Source organism: Cimex lectularius, unplaced genomic scaffold (assembly GCF_000648675.2).
Source record: "Cimex lectularius strain Harlan isolate CLEC.00 unplaced genomic scaffold, Clec_2.1 scaffold174, whole genome shotgun sequence".
NCBI classification, from domain to species: domain Eukaryota; kingdom Metazoa; phylum Arthropoda; class Insecta; order Hemiptera; family Cimicidae; genus Cimex; species Cimex lectularius.
The window spans coordinates 844,980-855,063 of record NW_019392881.1 but is presented as its reverse complement, the minus strand read 5'-3'; the positions used below and the strand labels follow the sequence as shown (position 1 = coordinate 855,063).

The window sequence follows — 10,084 nt, the reverse complement described above, 5'->3', positions numbered from 1 at the left end:
CTCGAAATACGGATTGTTGCGAAACAACTTAATGTGAGTAGGAACCATCTTTTTAAAAAAATGATTGAACTCCACACTCACTCCATCATTCATAATTTCTATTGAATTTAATGAGTAATCTGTTGTTTCAATTTTGAATGATTGGAAATCCCGCAATCCAACGATAAAAGGAATACCACCCAACACTAGTAATAGTAGAATATACACCGTTATATAAATTAAAAGAATGTTTCTCAATACTATACGGTCTAGTTGCGTGCGTTTCCTATAAAAACAGAAAGTCGAACGTAAATGAGCATCAGTCACTTGTGAGCATGCACGGTCTGACAATGATCTCATTTGTCCTTTTACTCGCCGCCGGCGTCATTGCTGTGGCAGCAGCACAATCTGGAGGACATGGCGAAGAAGGTATCGGCCATCACGAGCGTGTCCGTAACGACTTAAATATTACGAAACTGTTGTTGGTAATAGATTTAATTTAATTTTTCTGTTCATTCTAGGCACCGCTTCATTACAACTTTGAATACAAAGTCCACGATGAACATACAGGAGACGTCAAAGCTCATCATGAGACAAGAGAAGGCGACAAAGTCAAGGGATTCTACACGCTGAAAGAAGCCGACGGTACAGTCAGAGAAGTCCATTACACAGCTGATCACAAAAAAGGTTTCATTGCGAAAGTTAAAAGAATAGGACATACCGTCCACCGCGTACCTGAATACCACCATTATTATTAATAAGTCTATGTAAACAGTTAAATCCTGTGTAAATTTGTAATATACTATACAAATATATAATAATGTCATGTTTTATGTATATAATCATATTCAAGGAAGAATCATTAATTTATACAAATCCGCAAAACAAAATTTAAAATGAACTATTTCGGTACAAAAATTTTCAAGCAAATTGAAAATATTTTATGGCCTATAAATATCGAAGTCTTTGAGAACTCAATTAGACATAATCGTATGTAACCATTTTATTATTTATTAAGGATATACTATATTTCAATTCCGATATAAAATATATGGGCCGAAGATCTCGTTCCACTATCAATAAAAAATTTCACTGTTTTATGTTTGAAACCAGAAGTGTCAATACTGGTAAATGTTCATATTGTGAGTTAATAGTAGTTTCGAAGTCCTGATGAAGGGAATATAATGGTGGAAAGCTTGATGACAAAACTGTGTGATTTCTTTGCTTTCAAATTAGCCCTGATTCTCTTAATACAAAATTAGAAAATATGATAAAATTCAGTTTCCAATGCGGCCAACTTAATTCCCAGTATTATTCAGAAATCGTTAGATGCGGTCTGGTGTGATGTAGGTTTCAGAAAAATACTTTCTTTATCGTGCCAACGTTTCGATCTTTATTGAGATCATCTTCAGGGCTCAAAATGTTTGTTTTCTGCGTAATTGTGCCATTCTTGCGTATCCTGGGCACTTTCAACACAACACGCATGAATGGCACAATTACGCAGAAAACAAACATTTTGAGCCCTGAAGATGATCTCAATAAAGATCGAAACGTTGGCACGATAAAGAAAGTGTTTTTCTGAAACCTACATCACACCAGACCACATCTAACGATTTCTGAATAATACTCGACAACCGGCCACTAATCATCACACATTAATTCCGAGTAATTCATAATTGAAGTAGGCCGTCGATAGTGCTGAATATCTGAGAAAATAGTAAGTGATGTTTTCTACAATTTGAGGAAAAGTATCGGGCGTTGTATATGCCAATAGCTAATAGAATAAATGGTCTATTAACTCTTATTAAATTTTCTTGTACAGAAATGCTGAAAACCCACCAAAAAATTATTGTTAAAAGTGGACATTTAAATGTTGTTTAAAATGTTGTGTAGTGACACATATTTGAATTAATTGAGTAGGTGTTTATGGAAACGTAGATGATTGAATAAATCATTATGGTAATACAATTTGCCAATCGCAGTTCAATTTAGGTATTAACGATTGGTTTAATTATATGTTCATACTGCCTAAGACATATGATTTAATAAATAAAACAAAGATATGATGGTAATTAAAAAATCTGGATCTATGTGATAACAAACTTTTATAATTTTTTAAAGTTCTCTATAAAGTCGAAGGTTTATACTTGGAATTTGATCAAATTTATTTATTTTCACCGTTGAACTTCAGGGAGTATTCTCTTTGAACGAAGAGTCAAACTTCCAGAGAAAATAGGGAAGATAATTTAAAATATAATTAAATCAATATTTCAAATACCAACAATAAATTCATTATTTCAGTTTGTCGGGCTTCACATAAAATGTCAAGTATATAATTCAAAATGTGAAGTATATGATTGTGCTTTTTTAAATATTATTCAACAATAGATTGTGCATATTTTGAATTAATGACATTTATTACAAGGTAATTCACCTACGATGTTATGTGAACCCTTGGGGTGCATTTTCTTTGGAAATGGATAAATATATAACATTCAACGGAGGATATAATTTGATAAAAATATGAATTTTTAAAACCATATTTTCAACATTATACTATTTTAATTCCCATCAATCTAAAAAAATTCACAAAACTTCGTTCATTTGATCACGACGTTCTGGAAACAATGGTACCGAAAGGAGGCCAATTTTTGGTCCAGGTAGTGAAGCCCTACTAAACTCTTTGAGGCTTTGTAGGGCGCACTCTCAAAAATCTATTATTTCTCACATTTGTATATATAATTTTGACACGTAAATGGTGTTTTATTTTGAATAACAATATCAAATAGATATTGTGAAATTTATTGAGACATGTGTTTTGTCGCTAACACGGCTGTTTTTTTAATAACGATAATCTGGTTTGTTTCTTAATTTATTTTAAATAGATGCAATTCCAGCAATGAAGGAAATATAATCAAAGATTATATAAGATAACTTTAGATTAGATTTTAATAGATAACTTTCTATTCGTTTTACACTACAGGAATATGTCATTACTCTTAAAACCTTAACATACCGTGTTGTAAATTTATTTAATCTAATCCTGTAAATATGGGGAAATCAAACGTAATGATCTGTGAAAAAAATTGGGGCTGGTTCCTAAACCTAACCTTAACTAACGGTACCTAATCCTGAACCTAAGCCTACCACATAACAGACCCTAATCTTACCTAACGTGGCCTGTCCCTAATCCTACTTAAAGTAACCTAACCCCTAAAGTAGAGTAAAATGAAATATAATACAACAAGGATAAAAAATAAATAAATGGGCAGTCTCAACACGACACGCAAGAATGGCACAATCACACAGAAGGCAAACACTTTGAGCCCTGAAGATGTTCTCAATAAAGATAGAAACGTTGGCACGGTAAAGAAAATGTTTTTCTGAAACCTACATCACACCAGACCGCATCTCACGATTTCTGAATAAATAAAAAATAAAGTCAAAATTTGTTTTAGGATCAAGTTATGTAAAATTTCTTATCTAACCAGTTATATTCTAATTTATATGCAATATGTGATAACAAGCTTTTATAAATTTTTTAAAGTTATATAAAGTCGAAGCTTTATACTTGAATTATATGCAGAACTTGATCAAATTTATTTATTTTTATTGTTGAACTTCAGGGAGTATTCTCGTTGAACGAAGTCAAACTTTCAGAAAAAGAGGGAAGATAATTTAAAGGATAATTAAATCAATAATTCAAATACCAATAATAATTAGATTATTCAACAAACCTTTATTCAAACATGAAAAATCATTTCCACAATAGTGGCTCAAAGCATTTTCAGAGCAAGACTATTAAAACGTATAAAACTAGTAAAAGTATGCTTTCAATAAATATATATAAATTATTTAACAATGTATAATATAAATTATAATTTAATTCCAGTTCAAAATCTGATTTACATTACCCAACAAAATATACAGCCAAAGAAAAACCGTCTAAGCTTTTTTTTACCATTTTGCCCAATTTATATAAATCATTGTATTATCGAACTGATTCTTCTAGCGTGTCTGGCAAGTGGGTGAAGGTCGTAATGTAATAACATCCTGGCCAGAATGGAATTTCTTCTCAGGCTAATTCTTCGTCACATCGAATATATATAAGGAGGAAAAGATCAACCTAACTGCCATTTAACCTTCCGGCTTTGTGGAAGGAAGTTGTACCACTTTTCGTTTTCGTGCGGTTACAGAAGGTAAACTGCCCAAAAATGAATAGGGATAATTGTAATTTATTCGTAATAAAAACATAAAAACAAAATAGAAAATACAAACAAAAATTACACCTCATTTTAATAACGGATTCACTTAAGAATAGAAATATGAAGATAGTCATTATGTAAACAAACATCTATTCTCGTCTTTTCTTCTTTTTAATCCAGTTGTATTCTCTTCAACCAAGGAAAGATCATCTTGAAACAGAAGTTCGTAATTTTATTGTACAAATGAGTAATCGAGGTGACCGGCAAGTGAATTATTGCAGAGGCAGATGACGTCTCTCATAGCGTATTCTCCCGGGCTTTAGCCCGATTCCGAGAGACTGGAAGCACCAATAGGATGCCTGATAGTGGATCTCAGCGCATTACCACGCTAAGGGAGGACAGAAATATTGTCATTGCTATTGTTAGATCCTAAATGAAGTACAACATGTTTTGGCAAGGCCACAAATGATTATCAACACAAATGATTCGTATCGTTTTTGGGAAGTTGGCCTCACATAGTATGCCCTGCGGCAACAGCCCGCCACCAGCGGAGGAGAATATGGTGTCCTAGCGCCTAGAAGGGAACACCAATTGGAATGCTGTTATGTTTACTGATCATTCGCGTTTCTGTCTGTATATTGATAGCAGGTGCCGAAGAATCTACCGACAACAGGGGTGCGTACAACGCCCCAGTTCGTTCATTGCAGTTTGCAGGAGGTGGTGTAATGGTCTGAACTGGGTTTTACTCTGGAGGGCGAACTGGACTCCATATTGTCGAAGGCAACCTCACCGCAGTCTGCTATGTTCAAGAAGTTATCGAGGAATACATCCCTCAAACTAGGGTCTCATTGGCAGGGATTATCGAATTTGGATGACAATGCCAGTCCTCATAGAGGCAGAGTTGTTTGTAAATATTTAGAAAACATCGGAATTTTTCATCTGCCCCTTCCCCCATTGCCTCCGGATCTGAATCCCATTGAGCACATGTGGGATGCGTTGCAGAGATGGCTTTTCGATCACCATCCACAGCAAGTTGACCTGCAACATCCGAGTGCAACGTTGCAACAATGGAGTGAAATTCCTTAAGAAATTAATGACGACCTTATTAACAGTATGCCTAACAGTGCACAGAGGTTCTGGCTAACGGAGGACAGTATAGACGGTATTAAGTTTTTAAAAATTTATTGTGTTCCATAAACAAAAGTATGAAATTAAAACCTTTTATTTTGTTATTTTTCAAAATCCATTAATTAAATATTCCTTCAGTAGAAACATAATTATGTCTAATAAATTTTAATGTAATTTATAATAAAAATAAAATAAAAATGCTAGGAAAAGTAAATACTACAAAATTCGCACTATCCCCATTCATTTTGAGCATTTTATAATGACGATGACACATAAACAAATGGTGTTTTATAATTAATTTCACAAATGAGAATTATTTATTTTACGCTGGTCTTTTCGAACGGGTAAAAAATAAAATATTACAAAAGAATCGGCAAAAAAGCTTAGTGTTAAATGATTAATGAATACGGAAATGGATCAACAAATAATACCAAACACCTAATTTTTACATTCAAAACTATTTATATGATGAAATTTTACTGTTGGAAGAAAATATTTAACAAGTAGCAGGATTGTGAACGAGAGAGTTTTTTTAAAATTTATTATTTCACAATTGTGATTTTAGTCGCACTTAGTAAATGAGTTAAGAAGTGAAAATCTATCATTTTACACTTGATTGGAGAAGTCACCTAGCAGTGACATTCCATCATTCAAGATTTCCCCGATCAGATGGCTAATGGCTGCTTCTCGAAGATCTGCCCGTATCTGTCTCCCTTCTAAACCAGGGTTCCTCTGGCCGCAGTCGAGCAGAAATGTGAGCGCAGCCTGCAGGTGTAGAAGAACTTATGGAGTAACACCATCCTGGGCCACAAAGAAAAGAGTTTTTCACTTAATCACGTAAAAATAGAGTATAGGCTGACTCAAATTCGATTGGGGCATGTCAGAATGGCGGAGCATCTGCATCGATTCTCCATCATAAGCCGTCCTGGTTGCTCATGCAATCAAGCACCACCTGAAACTGTGGACCACCTGGTATTGGAGCGCGAAATCTTCCAACAGGCCAGACTACCTTTGCTGCAGTGAAAGTTTACTAAAAGACGACAAGACCTTCGGCAAAGTACGAATTTCTGAGATCGAAGAACCTACCATATTTTGAGGACTTTGCGAATACCAATTTTATTTTATGAATTAAAAACTTTTCATTCAAGTGTTGAAAAATATTCTTTTGTGTTTTGAAATAGTTTGATTACTTTTAATTTATTTTTCTTCTTCATATTGTCTTTTTTATTGAAATTATTGTATAATAAACTATTAATCGTCATCGTATAAGTAATATTAATAATGGCGCATACATTTAAATAAATTCCCTCGTTTTAGGGTGTACCTTCACGAGGAAAAATTCTCTCAAGAGATCTCTTGGCCACAACCGCTTCGAAGGATGCGTGGGAATTGAAAGAATGATGTGATAAGAAAGGTGTTGGATAAGTGGATTTGGGGTGAAGGGTTAAATTTTTGCGGAAGTTTTTATATCGGAACTCCGTCGTCGTCCATTCACTCAACACACATTCTTTACATTCTTTAAAATTAAGGATAAGTTTCTTAATCCTGTACGGTCCAGTTCCGAGTGTTTCTTATAAAAACTGAGCCATAAACGTAAATTAGCATCAGTCACTTACGAGTAGCCACGAACAAACAATGAAATCCTTCATCGTCTTTACCGCCTGTATCGTCGTTGCGTCTAGCGCTCCACTTGAAGGCGAAGAAGGTCTAGGGCTCCACGAACATCACGATTATTATGTAGTTCATGAAAATCCATTTACTTTGAACCAATTTAACTACTCTTATTTATTTACAGGCACCACCTCATTACAACTTCGAATACAAAGTCCACGATGGTCATACGGGAGACGTCAAATCTCAGCATGAGACTAGGGAAGGTGACAAAGTCAAAGGATTCTACATGCTGAAAGAAGCTGATGGTACAGTCAGGGAAGTCCATTACACCGCCGATCACAAAAATGGTTTCAACGCTGAAGTCAAGAGGGTGGGACATGCTGTCCACCAAGAAGAACCAGTCCCAGTGCACCACGAAAAAGTAGAAGAAGAACAAGGCCATGAGGAACATCATGACTACTACGTAAAATCAATATTTAAAAGGTTTATTATTTGATAAGAGTTTAAAATCATTTCCTACTTAATTTAGGCCCCACCCCACTACAGCTACGAATACAAAGTACACGACGAGCATACGGGAGACGTTAAATCTCATCACGAGACTAGGGAAGGAGACAAAGTCAAAGGATTCTACATGCTGAAAGAAGCTGATGGTACAGTCAGGGAAGTCCATTACACAGCTGATCACAAAAATGGTTTCAATGCCGAAGTCAAAAGGGTAGGGCATGCTGTCCACCATGTACCTATGTACCATCATCAATAGTAAAGAATTGACGTAAAACATGAAATTCAATTGTTGTACATTTTTAAAATAAAAAGACTTTATTACATAAAATTAATGTTTTTAGCTTGATGAAGTTCTGTAACGTTTATTACGTTTTGATCAAGCGTATAAAAACAACAATAATTCTTTGTTTTATTTCCAATCTACTGTTACCTATGTAATTTAATATACCCATTTTACTTAATTAAAATTAATTATTGTCATTACATTGCTACATTTTTAAATTTTTGTATGTATTATGTACTTCATTTCAACAAATCTGTAATTTTCTGAACGCAATGAATCTTGTCTTTCTGCATGTTCAAAGACTAATTTTATTTATTTAATAATTTTATATATACATAACACAAAAAACATGTTTTTAAAACTAGTTTTAGTAGGAAGGACTGAAAGGAAACAAAATTGCTTACAGTTGACCAGAAAATATCCTGTGAGTGTTCAGGTTTGATAAGGCGATGGGAATAATTAGAAATTACTTTCAAAATTAATCTCTTCTTGAAGTTTTAATCAGCTGTTTGAGCGTTCGAATTCGAAATGTTGACAAGAATTGATTTGGTCAATTTATTTTTGGTGAAAGTGATCTTTTGGGTTGTGCGAAAACAGTCTCCAGGAAGTCTCCTTACAAGACGCATAATTCCAATTTAATTGCTATCTTTCTTAAATAGTGAGTTTTTTAAAAAATTTCTTCAAATGTGTTGTAATCTAAATAATAGACTGTTTAGACTTAATATTATAACTCAAAAAGTGAGAATAAGAAGGGAGCATTCATAATTTCAATTAATTATTCTTTTTACCTAAGGTCTTAGTTCAAATGTAAAGAATAATTAATTAAAATAATTATACGGTCAATTATGACCGCGAAACATATATGGATTCATATTACGAAAGCTCGCAGAAATTTTACAAAACTCATGCAAGAGAGATGATTCCCTAATTGTACCATATGTGATGTAGCAGAAGATTTAAAACATTCAATTTTTATTGCAAAGAACTCGAAGAAGGAAAAGTTATTTATAACATTTTTTTCTGGCTAAAGTAATGAAAAATATATTTAATTATGGCTTAAAATCTCATAAATTTGCCATAGACCTGATTTTTAATATACAAATGTAGAAAGGTCTAAAAGTTGCATTTCGATGGAGAATCCCGCAATAGTCATGAAATAATTTCTATTCTTAGATTGGCGATAAGTAAAGTAATTTAATAATTATTGCAGCTCCTTACAGTGATATTTTCTTCCATTAAACCAAATCGTAGAAAAGATGTTTTTGATGTTTAAGTAGTGTATCCAGCCCCTTTAATATTTTCTTAACTCACTAACAAAGATCATACAAAAAACGTTAAATGATAGTTATTCTGAAATCGTGAGATGCGGTCTGGTGTGATGTAGGTTTCAGAAAAACATTTTCTTTATCATGCCAACGTTTCGATCTTTATTTAGATCATCTTCAGGGCCTGGGATTTACAAACATTGTTTAAATTTAACAAATACATGTAGGATGTGGCAAAAAGTGAATTTATACAATGCAAAAAAATATTTTTTATATTCAATCAAAGTATTTCTACTCACTCAAAGTGTTTGTTTTCTGCGTAAATGTGCGCCATTCTTTGTGTTGTGTTGTGAAGATGATCTAAATAAAGATCGAAACGTTGGCACGATAAAAAAATGGTTTTCTGAAACCTACTTCACACCAGACCGCATCTCACGATTTCCGAATAATCATAGACTAACGGTCACTAAACACCACACACGTTAACTGATAGTAATGAATGGCTTAAGGAACATGGTTTTCAAATTTCAGAACATAAAAGAAACGCAGTTCCTTTCTGTAAAAGAAAACCGCGAAATACTCCTCAACTAATTATTGATAATTAACAAATTAAATTAACTGACTCGACAACCTATTTTGGTGTAATTATAGATAGAGCCTCGAATTGGCCTAAGCACATAAAAGAAACGAAAGCAAAATGTTAAGCATCACTACATTTACTAAAAACGCTTAATTCCACTAAGTGGGTTGCGGATAGGACTTGTATGTTGAAATTTTATAAAGCCTTAATAAAATCAAAGATAGAATATGGATGTAATGCCTGCGCATCTGCCAAGCCCTAGGACTTTACAGCTACTAAATAGTGTTCACAATTTGGAAATACGAATTGCAACCGGTGCTTTCCGTTCGAGTCCAACAGTAAGCTTACTCGTTGAAGCTGCCGAGACTGATTTGGAACGTCGGAGATGCATTTTAGATATAAAATTCTACCCTAAAATTTTATCGTAACATTCCCACCCTTTGCTCGAATTCCCCAGCAGACCCCATTTCATACAATGAAGCTATTAAAAACTACAAAATTGAACATTATGCAATCCGTGCCT

General features: G+C 33.7%; 2 protein-coding genes across 3 annotated transcripts; both read left to right on the top strand.

Annotated features, from left to right (window-relative positions):
- The first annotated feature begins 295 nt into the window (after positions 1-295).
- Positions 296-807, top strand: LOC106664996 (cuticle protein 7-like). 2 transcript variants are annotated; one of them, XM_014391111.1, is made up of 2 exons: positions 296-408; positions 501-807. In XM_014391111.1, the coding sequence occupies exons 1-2, from the start codon at positions 397-399 to the stop codon at positions 735-737; spliced, it is 249 nt and encodes an 82-aa protein (XP_014246597.1). In that variant the 5' UTR covers positions 296-396; the 3' UTR covers positions 738-807. The 2 variants fall into 2 exon arrangements, with proteins under 2 accessions (XP_014246597.1, XP_014246596.1); XM_014391110.1 differs by having other exon boundaries at positions 296-428.
- Positions 808-6,933: 6,126 nt separating this feature from the next.
- LOC106664992 (cuticle protein 7-like) lies at positions 6,934-7,738 on the top strand. Its single transcript, XM_024229016.1, has 3 exons — positions 6,934-7,049; positions 7,108-7,389; positions 7,456-7,738. The coding sequence occupies exons 1-3, from the start codon at positions 6,948-6,950 to the stop codon at positions 7,687-7,689; spliced, it is 618 nt and encodes a 205-aa protein (XP_024084784.1). The 5' UTR covers positions 6,934-6,947; the 3' UTR covers positions 7,690-7,738.
- The last annotated feature ends 2,346 nt before the right edge of the window (positions 7,739-10,084 follow it).